This window comes from Abramis brama (genome assembly GCF_963993115.1).
Source record: "Abramis brama genome assembly, chromosome: 2".
Taxonomy (NCBI): domain Eukaryota; kingdom Metazoa; phylum Chordata; class Actinopteri; order Cypriniformes; family Leuciscidae; genus Abramis; species Abramis brama.
Window position 1 is genome coordinate 53,281,622 of NC_139964.1, and position 18,464 is coordinate 53,300,085.

Genomic DNA, 18,464 nt, shown 5'->3' on the forward strand with positions numbered 1-18,464 from the left:
GTTTGTTGGTTTATAAAGGTAAACATCATGTTACATGACTACACATTACAGAGAGCTAAGTCTTGCTTTAAGAAGGAATGATGCAGCCAAATAAGTTCACAATAACTGTACTTACAAACGAAGTACTATTTATTAAGCCACTTGTGTGAACTTCACATCCCAATTTTAGACCTTTCTGAAACGCTGGCTGCCAAAGTGCAAAGGTGAGCTTTGTGTGTGTGTGTGCGTGTGTGTGCGCGTGTGCGTGTGTGTGCGTGTGTGTGTGTGTGTGCGTGTGTGTGTGTGTGTGCGCGTGTGAGTGCGTGTGTGTGTGTGTGTGTGTGTGTGTGTGTGTGCACGTGTGAGTGTGTGTGTGTGTGTGTGTGTGTGCGCGTGTGTGTGTGTGTGTGTGTGTGTGTGTGTGTGTGTGTGTGTGTGCGCGTGTGTGTGTGTGTGTGTGTGTGTGTGTGTGTGTGTGTGTGTGTGTGTGCGTGCGTGTGTGTGTGTGTGTGTGTGTGTGTGTGTGTGTGTGTGTGTGTGTGTGTGTGTGTGTTTGCTGGTTAAATTTTCATGTCTTTTCCAGGCTAGTAATTTATAATTCTGTCAGGTCCTGAACCTCTTCCAGAAGGAACATCTGTTTGGAACCCTTTAGATCCTCTCGGTGTTTGTGTGTGTGTGTTCAATAGGTAGTCCAAATTTAGCTGTTAAAATGGTAGCTTGTGCTGGCATTCTCAAGTGTGTGTTGGACAAGCAGGATAGATGCTTTTGGACCTAAGATCCTTTAAGGATGCTTTTTTTTTCACCTCTTTTTTTTTCTTGCTCTCTTTCTTTGCCCTGGCTGTTAGCGCTAGGTAAAATGAATCATATGACCTATGGCTGTGTGTGTAGGCGTTGTTGCTTTCTGGTGTCTATTTTACAAAGTCTATGTGTGTGTTTGTTATTGATTGCTGAAAGCGCAGCATAAATCATATCTTGATCAGTCTGTTTGTGGTACAGCAGAACTCGTTCAGTGGTCAGATTGATGTTGTATATATGGGAAAAGCCTGTGTTCTTATGTGTGTGGAGCAAAGGCGAACATTCACCACAATCCCACCAAAATACTTTATAATACTTGACATCTTTTTAATATCACGGGTCCCATTCGTTTTCCCGTGAGGGTTAAATTGAATTCAGTGGCTGCGAGTGTGTACGCGAGAGTGTGTGTTACACCAGTCCGGCATAAAGCATGCCAGTGTGACAGAAGCTGCTAAACTTGTCTCATTATCCCATAAATATTCCCCGCCCTGCTCACGGTCACCTAGCATCCCATCCATCAATCAAAGCCTTCTGCCATTGCTGTGCCGCTACCACATCCACTGCAACCTTCTGAGGGAGCCGCACTTAGACCCTGATACAGAGTCCATTACACGCTCCAACCAGATCCTGGCTGATTATAAAACACTTTCAGCTTACAGGAGACTGCCTGTTCTAATGGATCACAGTCTTCTCTTTTACCTTCAATTTAATAAACAGATATATATATATATATATATATAATATAGCAGATCTCATTTCATGATAAATGTAGGAGTTATGTGGAAAATGAATTGATGTCGGTGCTGAAGTTCTGCTAAAACTAGTGGATGCTTAGTTAGCTGTAAAGTTTGTGCTGCTTCTGCTGTCTTTTGTTGTTTTGCTGGTTCATGTGTTTATTAGAGATTGACTGTTATTGTTTTTTATAATTGAAATGAACAACCGATTTCTTAAATTACTTTGTAATGTGTGAAAGAGTAGAAATAAAACAATCAAAGGTAAAAACATAATGTCCATTATAAAGATTTGTTATTATTATTTTATTTATATACAGTATTTAATTGACATTAATATTAATAATAGTATTGCTTACATTATTGCATGTTTACAACTTTTCATTTATGCATTATTACAATTTACAATAACTGTTTTCTATTTTAAAATATTTTAAAATGTAATTTATTCCTGTGATCAGAGCTGAATTTTCAGCATCATTACTCCAGTCTTCAGTGTCACATGATCCTTCAGAAATCATTTTAATATTTTAATATTTGCTGTTCAAGAAACTTTTCTTATTATTATCAATGTTGATAATATTTCCATGTTTCCACAAATTATACTTTTTTTCCCAGGAATATTTGATGAATATTTAGAAACTTTAAAAAAAAAAACCGCATTTATTTGAAATATTTTAAATGCCTTTACTGTCAATTTTGATCAATTTAAGTGTTCTTGCTGAGTAAAAGTATTAAATATTAAAAATCTCACTGACACCAAAGCTTTGAGTGGTAGTGTATTTATTAGTAGTATTAGTGTTTTATTTTTTTAATGCCGTTACATTTATGTAGCGTTGAGCACTATTGTTTCCTGTTAAATTCACAGTGTTTAATGGCATTGTTTGGTACTATTACTTTACATACTTTAAATGGGATAATCCAATATAAAAGGACTGATTACGTATTAGTAGCTGTAAAACAAATCAAGCTGATTATCAGTATATGTAATTTTATGTGATTTTATTGTAGAAGTGAAGGATGCCTTGTTTCAGGGCCGTCATTGAGGAGGGACAACTGGGAATGTTGTCCCGGACCCTGTGATGAGAGGTGCCCCTAAAAGGGCCTCTATCTCATTGCACCTGCAGTGAGTAGGGGAACCACCCATAAAAACTTTGCCCTGGGTCGGGTGTATTTTAGCGACGGCCCTGTCTGGCATTACTGGGAGTGTGTGTTTTAAACTAGGCCACATATTCCCTCTCCTCTCCTCTTGCAACGCAACCTACTAAACCAGTCAAGCATAGAGACCCAATAAAACTTCTCCACTCTTCCTTTTTCTCGTCTTTCCCCCCTCACTCCTCTCATCTTTTCTCTACTCTCAGTAGACCCTTGTTAATTGTATTGATCCTAATCTCCACAGACACTGTCCACAAATGACCTTACTCTAGTGGATTACATCAGAATTACAGCTCCACTCCACATGAAGTGGACGCATCCGCTGGGCTTACCTCATATGAAAGACCGCTGATCGGCCTGCAGTAATTGAATGTGCCCCAGGGGTGCCATGAACCACCCCATAAAGGGGCTGACGCAGGAAATCAGCACACCCTAGTGAAGTTTACAGGGTTGCTAGGCGACATTTAGCCTTTATCAAACAATGCCAGCAAACCAAATGATCAACATCACCTCAAGATCTGCTGGGCTGTTTACAACACATGTTTGACAAATAAAATCATGCACTAATGCGACTAAAATGGACAAATGTGGGCTGGTTTGTATTTAAATGGTTTTCTCTCTCCTCTAATGCTGTTATGAGAAAAGGTGTTAGTATAATGGAGGAGCAAAGGTTTAAGACCTGAACATTAATATACACAATACTGCCACCTACAGGAAACACTGGGATATTACAACTAAGGTCATCACGTTCACATTTGTCACTATAGCTGAAATTAGCTTAAATGTTATAGTAGCAAAGGCTTCTGTTTACTAATGACAATTTTAAGTATTTACTTATGATGGATGAATGAAAAGTTTCTCTCTTTGTTCCTCTCTGTAGATCAGTATATTTATGACTCATCTCTCCAACTATGGGAATGACCGCTTGGGATTGTATACATTCAACAATTTGGCTAACTTCCTGAAATGCTGGACCAATCTGAGGCTACACACACTTCCTCCCCTGCAGCTCGCACACAAGTACTTCACACTCTTCCCGGAGCAGAGGCACCCGCTATGGCAGGTCAGTCATAGAAAGGCACAAACTGTCTTTAATTCAAATATTTGAATTTATTTACGATTAACACGTCATGAGTTTCCATAGTTTAATGAGAACTGGTTATAAATTGTATTTGAATATTAAATCAGAATATCAGAAGGATTTCTAAAGGATCATGTGAAAATGAAGACTGCGGAAAATTCAGCTTTGCCATCAATTAATTATTATTTTTTTTGAATAAATTTAGAATAAATTGCATTTTAGAATATACTAAAATAGAACACATTTATTTTCAATTGTAGGAATATTTCAAAATATTACTGTTCATACTATATGTTTGTGTTTTTTGTTTTTGTTTAAAGGGGACATATCATGCTAAATCCACTTTTTTAGCCCTTAAATGCATTTTGTTGTATATTTGGAGTGTTTAGAAGTACAGAAAAGTTGAAATTATTCTCTTCAGGTGCTTCGTTGATATCTTTATATTCTGTTTTGGTCATATTTTTCAACCTTTTTTTTTTTTTTTTTTTTTTTTGTCATATTTTTCAACCTGTTCGGATTTTTCTGTTCTCTATGACGTTTTTTGAACTATTACGTCACAGTATTTCCAGAGGAACTGCCAAATAAGGGCATTGACTTCCGGCCCACCACTTCGAGCAATCCGCCATTTTTATTTCTCGCTGCAATTTTGTAGTCCAAGCTAAAGGATGCAGAAGTTACGAGAGGGTAAGTTAAAATGTTCGGTTGTTGGATGTAGTAACCCACACGCTTCATTACACCGTCTAATGTAGATGAACTGCCGCGCTTGTGACTGGCCGCATGTTTAACTGAAAGAACAAGCAGAGAGAGAGACCCGGTCGCGCGCACTCTCTCTCTCTTCGGAGCCAGGCGAAAGTGTAAACAAGACTTCACCGTCTCCAAACTAGACGCTGTCTTGCCCCCTCTCCCTCGCACATATTAATCAAAATAAATCGACACGGTGGTAAAAGGTCGGAAGACCAAAGTTTCATGTGTAAATACAGTAACACACCATTGCGATACATCCATATGAAGACGTTGTTCTGCAGGTTCGTCGTCTTCATTTTCATCTCGCTCCGGCTCCGACTCTGGCTCGAACATGTAAGGCTGGCTGGACAAGTCTTCCGTTGTTGACATTTTGTTAATAACGTGTGAATAAAACGTTTCTGTGCCGCTAGATAATCGTATCTCTGCTATCAAACTACAAAAATGGCCGAACGGGGTGGAGTTGAACCGAGTGTCACCTCTGCAACCTGGGGAGGGGGCGGGGTATGAAGTGTCTCAATTGTATTTAAAGAGACCGCACCAAAACGAGTTGCTCTCAGACTCACATCAGAAAAGGGGTAGAAAAGGGTCCTGTGGAGCTATAATAATGAGGAATTCAGACCCAAGCATTGCAGTTCCGCTTTATATAGACTACAAATGTATGATTTATATGTAAAAAGGAACGATTTAAAAGCATGATATGTCTCCTTTAAATAAATGCAGCCTTGTTGAGCATAAGAGACTTCTTTCAAAAACATTTAAAAATCATTTTATTTTTTTATTTTTTTTATTTTTTAGACCAGTTAACAATTTTTTTTGACTTCTTAAATACAGTATCTTTTACCTTAAATAAAATGTCCTCAAGAAGTTACCACAGGGAAAAGCAGTCCTTTGCAAATTGACATGTTGTTAAAAAGCCTACTCTCTGCAGCCTGTAGGCTATGTAACTATCTCTGTACATCAAGCACTCCATGTCTCAAGTGCACACTGACCAATGACAAGCCACCAGAAAATGGTTGCACTTTACAACTTCTCACAGGGACGACGCTTGGATTTATGGGGGTTTTTCTGTGGTTGTTCAAATTTTGTTTTATATTTAAAAGATGCCACATATAGGTGTTACAGCCTTGACTAGAACTACAAAAAAGATGTCAAGTGAATTTCATATTGTCCTGTTCTCGACATAAATTGCTTATTAAATTGCTGCAGCAACAATTACAGTACAGACATACTGTATGTCCTGAAAACGAATTCCATCCGAATAGGTTTTTAGAATATCTATTTATATCATCATATGATATCTGAATATGATCCCAAGGATGATCCATATACTGTACAGGCATCGAGCTACAGACAATGACCTGTCCTCCTTCTCCGTCCTTCTTTTAACTGATAATATATATTGATTTGATTGAACTTTATGCCTGATCCCATTTATGATGTTGTTGTTTTTAGAACCCATGTGATGATAAACGGCATAAGGACATCTGGTCCAAGGAGAAGACTTGCGACAGGCTGCCCAAGTTCATGGTGGTCGGGCCTCAGAAAACAGGTAATTCTCTACTTCTGTTACGAGAGCGTGTTTCTTCCATCTTTCCTTTTGCAGGGCTTCAAAGCCGTGTGTGTGCACGTATCTCCTCGCTTCGCTGTTCCCCTTGATCCTGCTTCATATCTCACCTTGTGCTGCTAGAAATGATGAAAGTGCAACCATGGGCGTTGAGCTTGAGAGGAGAACAACACAGACACATCCCCAGAGGGCTGAGGGTAGAACAAGGGATAGACAGAGCGCTGTTTTGGGGCTGTAAGGTTTTGATTGGTGTCAAGACACTGTCTTGTTAAACACTTCTCCTCTCTGCACTCATCTTCTTTCCTGCTGTATCACAAACTCGCAACACACACTCAGAAAAAAAAAATCCATAAGGTAAATGGGGTATTGATCCCATGTCTCTTAGTTTCTTGGTCTGTGGGCTGAATCTCCTGGCCCGAAATGTTTCTCTTCAGCGCTATCAGCTGCAGATATAATTTCATCATTAGCAGGGGAAGGGCGCGTTGATTTACTTCTCCTCCTTTTCCCGTTCTCTTCTGCCCTCCTCCTTTCTCCCTTCATCTATTTCTCTCTCTCACCAGGCACGACAGCGCTCTACCTCTTCCTGATCATGCATCCCTTCATCTCCAGCAACTTCCCCAGTGTGAAAACATTCGAGGAAGTTCAGTTTTTCAACACCAACAACTATCACAAAGGCATCGACTGGTGGGTGTGAAACATGTACTTGTGCTCCAGACACTTTTGTGCATGGGTTTCACTTTTTTAAAGGTGTTTTTGGCTGAGTATGCAATGGTTATGATGTCACAAAATGGTGAAGACGTAGCTCATGAATATTAATGAGATAATACACAAATAATTTAACATGATTTAATTTTACATTTAATAATTTAACATTTTGATAAATATATATAAACTCGCAATTGTGAGTTATAAAGTCTGAAGTGTGAGATATAAACTTGCAATTGCGATAAAGTCAGAATTGCGAGATATAAACTCGCATTTGCGAGAATTAAAGTCAGAATTGCAAGATTAAACTTGCAACTGCGAGAAATAAATTCAGAATTGGGACTTTTTTTAAGAATTTGGACTTTTTTCTCGCAATTGCGAGTTTATATCTCACAATTGTGACTTTATAACTCGCAATTTCTTATATCACAAGTTTATATCACGCAATTCTGACATTTTTCTGTTGCAGAACATAGTATAGAGAATTGGTTCATGTCCAAATTTAAATTTAAATATAAATGATAATATTACAATCAGGTTTACAAATATTTTTTACATCTATTTCTGTCTGAATTGCTATTGTGACTTAAGTTCTTAATTTCTAATATCAAAATATTATTAATTTATGAATTGTGTGTGCTAAAATCAAAGTCATAGTGCTCCTAACATGCAGAAAATAAAACAGAAAATTACATCATAAAGTGGACCCTCTTTAGGGAAAGTCTTTTAGAATATCTCTTAAGATGATTTGACCTATTTATGACAGAGCAAAGCAAAGTTTAAAAAAATAATAATTTACTTATTAATTCATGGCCGTAGTAATAACAAATTAGTACAACATATCTAGAACAAATAAGTTGTGGGAACAAATTCTTAATTAGTGGCTCCGTACATATGTATTCTATGTGTTAGGGAAATATCTTCTTATTTATAGATATTAATAACTAAAAGATTTTTCCATTTTCCTTATCTAGGAAACTCTTATTTGTCATTGGCCCTGATATATTCTCGCCTCAAGCTATTTCAGAAAGTGGAGGGGACAAAATTTGATATGGCAAAATGTCCCACCGTTCTCTAATTCAATACACCTCTCTTCTCAAAGGTACATGGAGTTCTTTCCCATACCCTCTAATGTCAGCACAGATTTCCTGTTTGAGAAAAGTGCAAATTACTTTCCTTCTGAGGAGACCCCCAAACGAGCCGCTGCTCTCCTGCCTAAAGCCAAGATCCTAACTCTGCTGATCAACCCTTCAGACAGGGCGTACAGCTGGTACCAGGTACGACACTGACCAATAACAAAGCAAAGACTAGTAGAATTGCCCAATCAGAGATGTGTGGGTTGATTAAAGAGACTGCTTGTACAGTGAAAGAAAATCAATGCCATTGATCATGTTTACATGCACAAGAATTTGATTATGTACACTACCGTACAAAAGTTTGGGCTCTGTGTTTTTAAAGAAAAAAAACGTGAAATCAAACGTGATTGTAAATACATTTATAATGGTAGAGAAGATTTCTATTTCAAATACATGTTGTTCTTTCTATTCATTATAGAATCCCAAAAATGTATCACAGTTTCCACAAACATATTAAGCAACTGTTTTCAACATTGATGATAATAATAAGAAATGTTTCTTGAGCATCACATCAGCATATTAGAAGGGTTGATCATGTGACGTTGAAGACTGGAGTAATGATGCTTAAAAAAAATTCAGCTTTGCCGTCATAGGAATAAATTACATTTTAAAATATATTAATAGAAAATAGTCATTTTACATTTCACAATATTACTATTTTTACTGTTTTGATCAGATAATTGCTGCCTTGGTGAGCATAAGAGACTTTCAAAAACATAAAAAAATCTTACCGACCCTAATCTTTTCAATAGTAGACAGACTTTTGGGTCATGTAAACGCCTTTTGTGGAATATCCAGAGTAATGGAGCAGTCATTTATGTCTGCGCATGTCAAAAATCCAGACAAAAATCATTCTGCTTTTCAAAATCAGCAGCTGTGAAAAGTCAGGCTGTCAAATAAATACGTCAGAATACATAAAACATTAATGTGATAGGTAAAGGATAGGTACATGAGAATGAAAATACCGTAAAGAATTACTAAAATGCAGATTAATAAATGCATCAAAATAAACTAAACCCATTTATTATTCCATAAAGGAATTGCATAAAACATGTCTTATATTCATAGTAATATTCAAAAATATTAACGTAAATTGGAAAGTCATGCGCATGTAAACTTTAGGAGAGCAAGATTTTTCCAATAGAAATGGGTTAACTTGAGTTGTAAAAAAAAAAAAATAATACAAAAATCATCCATTAAGCTGGAAAAAAAAAAGAAGCAAAAAGCAGAGTCTTAAACACCTGTGCAGGTCCTCATGACTTCTCCAGACCTATAGAGGTTTGATATTTTCTTATACTTTAGTACACCCTTTCAGTCTTTTAGTGAAAAGTAGTATATATACAGTATATATTATATACATGAAATCACTCAGGGTTTGTGTATCCTTGCTTGGTGGATATACATAGGAACCAATCATGCACATGTTCATGTGTGATATTGTGGAGAGATTGAATATGTGTAAGTGTGAGTGATAACATCACCGAGTGTAAACGCGAGTTAGAGATTGTGTCATCAACAGGATGCACAGGAGGGCACAGCTTGAAGCTGCAATACTGCACATCACAAGCACATGAAAAGAAAAGCATTGCAATTTCATATCCTGTATTAAAGGAACATTAATTAAATTTAATTAAATACCATTTAAGCCCTGCACATTATCTCGCTTATTACATGGCTACTTAACAAATAAATATTATTTGGAGTTCATTGGATCATTGGATTATCTTACTTGCAGATCATCTTCAGATGAGGAAAAAAATAGACAATTACAGTGTTAAAAATAATTGGCCTAACAACAAGACAGACAACAATATTACAATTATACAAAAGTATTTGACCAATTTGCAATTGATGACCAGTCAGAATCAGAATAAATACTGATATTTAAGTCATTGTGTAGTTGGTTTTGATTTTTAAAGTAGTTTTAATCTCACTGGCAGCATCAGAGGGCTCATGAAGACCCAGCAGCATTGCAGTTCAGTTTCTATGAGGTCATTTCAGCAGACCAGCTCGCTCCACCTGAGCTGCGCTCTCTCCAAAACCGCTGTCTCGTACCTGGACTGTACGCCACACACCTGGAGAGATGGCTCACATACTACCCTCCAAACCAGGTAACACACATCTGTCAGTGGTCGACTCTGAATCAACCCTTGCTGAGTTCAGGACTTTTATTGGGACATTTTTCTGAATCCTCTACTTCTGTCTGTCTCTCTCTATCTCTTCCTGTAGCTAATGATTATTGATGGACAGCAACTGAGGAATGACCCAGCTAAAGTGATGGACGAGCTTCAGAAATTTCTGGGTGTCACTCCTTATTACAACTACTCCCAGGCACTCACGTAAGGCTCACACACATAAACACACACCATATGTTTTATTTCAAGTGGGGACATCCCAGTGATTTTTAAATTTGCATAATTACAATTACTATATACTAACTTTAACCACAAGCCTGAACTTTTCTAATTGTAATCTTTTATTTTTATTTTTAAAGGAAGTCTCTTATGCTCTCCAATACTGCATTTATTTGCTATATAATTGCAAAATATTATTACAATTTAAAATGAACTTAAATGAACTTTTCTACTTTAATTTATTTTGAAATAATTTATTCCTGTGATGGTAAAGCTGAATTTTAAGCAGCAATTACTCCAGTCTTCAGTGTCACATGATCCTTCAGAAATAATTCAAATCTGCTGATTTGGTTATTTTCAATGTCTTTACTGACACTTTTGATCAATTTAATTCATCCTTGCTGAATAAAAGTATTAATTTCTTTCAAAAAAATACTGACCCTAAACTTTTGAATGGTACAAAATCAAAATCTCAAACTGTATATAATGCACAGGAAATGCAAATGCGAAAATGTTAATCTCTAATAATTTAATGATAAAATAAATTTCCCCACACTTTATGGATGTAATCTTAAATGTTTAAAGATGTTTTAGCCGCTGGCCTGCAGTCCTCCACTGGTGTTAGCATTACCATTTCAATCAATGACGATGCTTCACTCATTGGTAATATTACTCATGTTGAATTTGTTGAACACTAAACATTAATGAAACGGTTATAATGTCCAATTGAATAAATTAATTTGCATTGTTGTTGTTTTTTCATTAAGTACAAAACCTATTGAATAAATTGCGAGCATTACAAATAAACAATTACTTTATGCAGCTGTGTGATGTAGGTCCAGACAATGTAGTTTTATTATCTCTCTGGGAACATTTGGTCCCCACTTGGATATGCAAACGAGACCATACACATACTTACTGTACGCACACAGATGGACACAGGCTCATCCAGAGATACGATACAGGAGTAAGCCTGCCATCCATGCTGTCCCTAGTCCCATGTGTTTGAGAATCAGCTGATAAAATGAGTTGACAGATCCGTGTTCTCAGCAGTTGATGCCTGTATAATCTATACAGAGTCTGAATGAGATTAATTGTGATAATTTGGCTGTAGCCATTAGCACCGCATGAGAGGAAGAGGATTAACTTCATCTGGCCTCTCCATTTAAAAACAGCTCATTAGGCATCTGACACTTTCTCTGTGTTAAATTGCTCTTAAAGTGTCATGTACATTCTCACAATTCTGAAAACATAATAGGAGTAAGTGAGGAGAGGAGGGAATGATGTGAGCAATGCAACAATTTGCAAAAGTCATGTTTGAACTGTAAGCAAGATCCAACTCTTGCTGTGAACACACACTACAAGCCGTGGACACACAGAGTTATAAAAGTTTAAAAGAAAACAATTTTCATTACACATCTTCTAACAACATTTACCAGAGAAGTTCATATTATACCTTAAGTGTTTTTTCTTTTTTCCAGAACAGCATGTGGTAACACATATGTGAAATATTCCTCACATTAAACTACAAAATTAAAAATGAAGAGTGAAATGAAGGCAAATATATATACAGTGAGGAAAATAAGTATTTGAACACCCAGCTATTTTGCAAGTTCTCCCACTTAGAAATCATGGAGGGGTCTGAAACTGTCAGGTGCATCGTAGGTGCATGTCCACTGTGAGAGACATAATCAACAAAAAAAATCCAGAAATCACTATGTATGATTTTTTAACTATTTATTTGTATGATACAGCTGAAGTATTTGAACACCTGAGAAAATCAATGTTAATATTTGGTACAGTAGCCTTTGTTTGCAATTACAGAGGTCAAACGTTTCCTGTAGTTTTTCACCAGGTTTGCACACACTGCAGGAGGGATTTTGGCCCACTCCTCCACACAGATCTTCTCTAGATCAGTCAGGTTTCTGGGCTGTCGCTGAGAAACACGGAGTTTGAGCTCCCTCCAAAGATTCTCTATTGGGTTTAGGTCTGGAGACTGGCTAGGCCACGCCAGAACCTTGATATGCTTCTTACAGAGCCACTCCTTGGTTATCCTGGCTGTGTGCTTCGGGTCATTGTCATGTTGGAAGACCCAGCCTCGACCCATCTTCAATGCTCTAACTGAGGGAAGGAGGTTGTTCCCCAAAATCTCGCAATACATGGCCCCGGTCATCCTCTCCTTAATACAGTGCAGTCGTCCTGTCCCATGTGCAGAAAAACACCCCCAAAGCATGATGCTACCACCCCCATGCTTCACAGTAGGGATGGTGTTCTTGGGATGGTACTCATCATTCTTCTTCCTCCAAACACGTTTAGTGGAATTTTGACCAAAAAGTTCTATTTTGGTCTCATCTGACCACATGACTTTCTCCCATGACTCCTCTGGATCATCCAAATGGTCATTGGCAAACTTAAGACGGGCCTTGACATGTGCTGGTTTAAGCAGGGGAACCTTCCGTGCCATGCATGATTTCAAACCATGACGTCTTAGTGTATTACCAACAGTAACCTTGGAAACGTTGGTCCCAGCTCTTTTCAGGTCATTGACCAGCTCCTCCCGTGTAGTTCTGGGCTGATTTCTCACCTTTCTTAGGATCATTGAGACCCCACGAGGTGAGATCTTGCATGGAGCCCCAGTCCGAGGGAGATTGACAGTCATGTTTAGCTTCTTCCATTTTCTAATGATTGCTCCAACAGTGGACCTTTTTTCACCAAGCTGCTTGGCAATTTCCCCGTAGCCCTTTCCAGCCTTGTGGAGGTGTACAATTTTGTCTCTAGTGTCTTTGGACAGCTCTTTGGTCTTGGCCATGTTAGTAGTTGGATTCTTACTGATTGTATGGGGTGGACAGGTGTCTTTTATGCAGCTAACGACCTCAAACAGGTGCATCTAATTTAGGATAATAAATGGAGTGGAGGTGGACATTTTAAAGGCAGACTAACAGGTCTTTGAGGATCAGAATTCTAGCTGATAGACAGGTGTTCAAATACTTATTTGCAGCTGTATCATACAAATAAATAGTTAAAAAAACATATATTGTGATTTCTGGATTTTTTTTTTTAGATTATGTCTCTCACAGTGGACATGCACCTACGATGACAATTTCAGACCCCTCCATGATTTCCAAGTGGGAGAACTTGCTATATATATATATTTTTTTTTTTTTTTTTTTTATGTGAAATACATGGTTATAAAAAAGGTAAAAAATAAATCTTTAAAAAAAAGAAATACCTGGCCAGTGAGAAATGTTTGTGGCAGATACATTTTCGTTGTCCACCCACCATTAGCAAGTGTGGTAAAATGTTAATTTTGAACCATGTGCATAAATCATATTGTATTTTAACATATTTAATGAAATTACATTTACTCATTTCAACTTTGGAAGAGAAAAATATGTCAAAATTCCCTAAATAAAAAGCCTTTCCTTTAAAGTAATGCATACCATAATTGTATTGAAGAATATTTGTCCTGAACCAATAAGGACCTAAAAGAAAAGAAAAGAAAGAAAGAAAAATAGTTGCTGGTTGTGATTTCGCATTGTGATCAATGGTATTATCAATAAGAGGCCGAAAGATTAAAGATCCTTTTCAGTCTCTCTCTCTCTCTCTCTCTCTCTCTCTCTCTCTCTCTCTCTCTCTCTCCCTCTCTCTCCCTCTCTCTCTCTCTCTCTCTCTCTCTCTCTCTCGTGTGTGTTAAATGCTCTGTGAGTCTCTGCATGTGTTCTCTACCACAGACAGCTCCATCAATCTTTGGCTTTTATTAATAACCTCCCTGTGTAGTCTCTCTCACTTCATCTCTCCACACATCTCCTTTCATTCTCTCTCTCATCATGCCTGTTTCTACTTTTTCTTGTTTTCTGTCACTTTCATTTACGATCACTTCTTTCTGTGGCTTTGCTTTCCTCATTTCATATTTTGTTTCAGCCTCTGTCTTTCAACAATCATCCTCTGCTTTTCATTCGTCTCATATGTCATACATCACTCCCTCTGCCTCTGTTGCTTTCATCTCTTTTATGGGTGTTTCTTGGTTACTTTTGGCCTTGTTGAATTTTAAAATAGACCCTCTTAAAACATACTTTTCACACTCACTGGTTTAATTTGTCCTCTAAGAATGTCCAACAGTTAATGTACAAGCATTACAGAAGAGTTCTGTCATTTTTCCCAAAGCTAATGAATCTCCACCACATCTCATAATATATATTGTGTTTCATAACATTCTTTGAAGGAAATTAATATTTTAAACATTTTCTTTTGAAAAATGTGAAAGCTAACATTTTATTTATCCTAAATTCACACAATTAAATAACATTTGCATAATTGTGCATATCAAAATGCATGGGAAACAAACAATGGGTCTCATTCTCTAATAATCGTGTGGATTATTACGTATTTGTACACACAGGAGAACTTCTCACAAAAAATCTCTGCATAATTCACAACACGTGTGTACGCACATGATTTTTTTTCTTAATCTCGTTCTAATGTTAGTGAATTTATAGTATTTTAAATTAGCGGCACAAGGTTAGTTATTTGCATAAAACACGCCCAAACCATCTCCATATAACCTCCGCATAACCTTTCCTTTACAGCCTTTCGTCACTCTCGTCAACATGCCGCTCTCTGCAGATGCGCTCTCGTCAGATCCTCGAGAGAGCAATGCCAGTTGTGTCATTCTCAAACCTGTTTAAACACCATAAACACCTTTATTCATAATTTTTTTATAAAAATAATATAATATAATTATAGTTGTGTTAAGATGAAATAGGACTTCTTAGCACGATTATAAGGCAGCACAGAGAAAGTGCTTTTTTTGTGCGTGTGGTTTCAGTTGTTCTTAAAAAAAAATCACACATTTATAATTAATTTTAGTAAGAACATTTTTGGTGCATCATGATTTGTTCTTGAAAACATTCATATGTAGATTTCACGCACAAATTTGTGCATACACACATGCTTAGGCAAGGCAAGGCAAGGCAAGTTTATTTATATAGCACATTTCATACACAATGGCAATTCAAAGTGCTTTACATAGAATAAATTAAAATAATAAAAAGAAATAAGAATAATTAAAACAGTTTAGAAAGTCGCTTAATGAATGAGACCCCAATGTTCCCAATAATTTGTTTATGCATTCATTAATGTGTAAAGATTTTTTAGCCACTGGCCTGCAGTCCTCCACTGCTGATTGTTAATTCCATCACACAAAGAATCCAAATGATGTTTGTCTGGTTATTTTTTAAGAAATTATCCATAAAGAATCTACATTTACAGAATAATGCATACTCTCCCTAATCAGCTCTGATTGCATAATTTGACAAAATTACAGATGATTTTATATAGGCATTTAAATACAATGCTTCTACCTTGCTAAAAAATAGAGCATGGTAAAAAGTTTCATAAAGCGAAAAAAAAATCTCTTAGTTTTAAAATACATGAATCCCCGGGGAAATAAAAGTGCCTGAAGTTGGGAGAAAAGGACTTATATTTGCTTTATTCTCTTATGTATTTTCTGGGACTGAAACTAAACAAAGAATATCTGAGCACATTTTTGAGCAACAAAAAAGGAAAATGAGTAAGTGAGACCAAAAAAAGAGCGAGAGAAAGACAGGCGGAGAGTGAAACAAAAATACATTGCGCCAAGTGTGACAAGCAGTTCATGTTTTAAAGTAACACTCTGCTTACTGCTTTGTCAAAGAACCAATACATTACACACACATATTTTATATCGCATTTTGCTGAGAGCTGTTAAAAGATTGCTGATGTGTTTCTGAATGCTTATCAAACCAGACCGTGTCGGTTACAGCAGACATCTGTCAGTCAGACCGCTGTTTGTGTGCGAGGGGACACACTTTCTGGAGTTTTTCAGATTTTCTCCTTCGCTGAGTGTGAGAAAGAAATAAAAGCAATATGCACAGTATATATTTCAATGAATATGCAAATTAGAAATATGTTTTTTGAGGAAAGAAGTCTCTAAGATTGTAAAGAGTTCTGTATCTGTTGACAGGTTTGATCCTCAGAAGGGCTTTTGGTGTCAGCTGTTGGAAGGAGGCAGGACTAAGTGTTTGGGGAAGAGCAAAGGCCGCAAGTACCCAGCCATGGACTCTGAGGTACCACATAAGAACAGTAAACTCTGAGCAAAATGGAGCCTTTAATTTTTTATGATTAGAGCTGCATTATAGAGGCATGCTATCATTGAGTAATATGGGTCATAGAGAGAGAGAGAGAACTCAGTCTGACCTCTGACTGTTCAATTTTGCAACAGCTAACATGTCTGAAGCGCATGTACTAAATAACTGAAACCAACAGAACAATTCTCTCTCTCGCTTCATATTTCTCCAATTTTCCTTCTCACTGTTTTTCCACACACACATAAAAACAGTTACAAAACTTACATTCACCCACCTCATGTCACTCCAAACCTGTACGACTTTCTCTTCAGCAGAACACTAAAGAAGATATTTTTAAGAATGTTTCAACTGGGTTTTTTTTCCCCATACAGTGAAAGTCAGTAGAGTCCAAAACAACTCTGGACCCCAGTGACTTTCATTGTATGGACAAAACTTCTCAAAACATCTTTCTTTGTGTTTCACAGAAGAACAAAAGTCAAAGGTTTGGAATGACATGAGGAAATAATGACAATTTTAATTTTGTGATCTCTTTAAGAACATTGCACATAAGAACATGGTTCATATTGTACATATTATTAGGGGTGTAACTGTACACAACAATTAAGTTACGGTATGTACTTCGGTTTTGAAGTCATGGTTCGGCACGTTTCTGTACAGCAGTGGGGGAAACTAAACAAAATTCTGCTTCTTTTTCTTTTTTATTAAACAGTGGTATACAGCTATATTGAAGCAAAATAATGTATATTTTAGTCAGAATTACTGCATTCTGTCTGTTTGATGCATATGTGCCAATCCTTTGGAAATGTTGCTGCAGGGAAAACTCTGAGCTTCAAATTAAAGCTACAGTTGTCAGAAGAAACAGAGGATCCAAGTGCAAAGGCAAGTTCTTGCAATAGTCTTTAATGAAAAATTAACATAGGCAGTCTGTCATGCAACGACACAGAACTGGAAAAAACTCAAAGTTAGTGTACTTTACAGAAGGTCAGCAAAAGACGGAAGACTCCCGTCTTGGTAATAGTTTGCAGAGCTGGTAATTCACATGGCAGTAACACAGTCCTTGTAAGTGGCCACAAAGCCACAGAGAGAAGACTGTAGAAGGCCACCAGCAGCAGGATGACAGGGCAGAGAAAGCACACAAGACGAGCACAACTCCTCTAGACTAGACAAGATAATAAAAGGTAAATCTTTATGGAGATAACATATCACACAGGCATCACTCACATACACACGAAATAATCCGACAACGAACAAGGGGAACAAACGCTAGAAGTAGAGAGAAAGTAATGAGACTAAAGTGAGAACAGGTGTCACAGAGAAGCAGCGCAAACGCTAACAGGAGGGAAAATAGACTGGCAGGGCCAGAGTGAGAGAGAGAGAGGTACAGAGAGAGAACAAACCCAGCTCATGAGAACAGTATGTAACTTATGGGCTTCTTTTGGTTAAAAAATTTAACTGAATCTGTCTTATGGAAGAACGTTGTTTTGGTTCTTCTCTCCATGGATGGTGCAGTTTGTTGCACCAATTTACACATGGAATCTTGGCACGGCCCTGTTGGAAACATTAATGTTTTTAAATAAATTAAGTAACAAAACTTTACAAGTTTTTAACATTAGACATAACAATTGCAACAATTGCATAACAAAAGTCTGAAAAGGTCAAATGTTATTATGAACTTACACTACTGTTAGAGAGATTAAAGCCCATGTTGCAGGTTAGAGTACACAGTAAGCCAATGTATAGAAAAATAATGTAGGAACTAGATTTAAATATAAACATATACTTATAAAACGCTAATTAGGCTTCTGGAGTCGTTTTTGTGAGAAATTTTTACTTCCGCATTTGAAAATCGCTTAAACCGCCGAACCTGAAGTGACGTAACATGAGGTAGAGCGGTCAAAGTAAACAATAGGAAAGCAATGGATCGCAATGACAGATCGGAAAGCTGGGGGAATTGTAGCCTAAATGTTTACTCGTATGATATATATATAATTCATATATAATTGATATATGATGATATCATATAATTATGAGCCTGATATGAAGCCAAGTGAGCAGGACAGGCCAGGGTTAGACAGAACAACGGTGAGTTGTGGTG

General features: G+C 37.1%; 1 protein-coding gene across 1 annotated transcript in view; it reads left to right on the forward strand.

Annotated features, from left to right (window-relative positions):
* The window catches only part of ndst3 (N-deacetylase/N-sulfotransferase (heparan glucosaminyl) 3), a 66,798-nt gene that overhangs the window by 42,495 nt on the left and 5,839 nt on the right, over positions 1 to 18,464 (forward strand). The window contains exons 7-13 of the mRNA XM_084097349.1: positions 3,541 to 3,723; positions 5,938 to 6,034; positions 6,610 to 6,733; positions 7,857 to 8,031; positions 9,831 to 10,001; positions 10,120 to 10,229; positions 16,246 to 16,348. Of these exons, the coding sequence (XP_083953475.1) occupies positions 3,541 to 3,723; positions 5,938 to 6,034; positions 6,610 to 6,733; positions 7,857 to 8,031; positions 9,831 to 10,001; positions 10,120 to 10,229; positions 16,246 to 16,348 (963 nt within the window). The remainder of the gene's footprint in view (positions 1 to 3,540; positions 3,724 to 5,937; positions 6,035 to 6,609; positions 6,734 to 7,856; positions 8,032 to 9,830; positions 10,002 to 10,119; positions 10,230 to 16,245; positions 16,349 to 18,464) is intronic.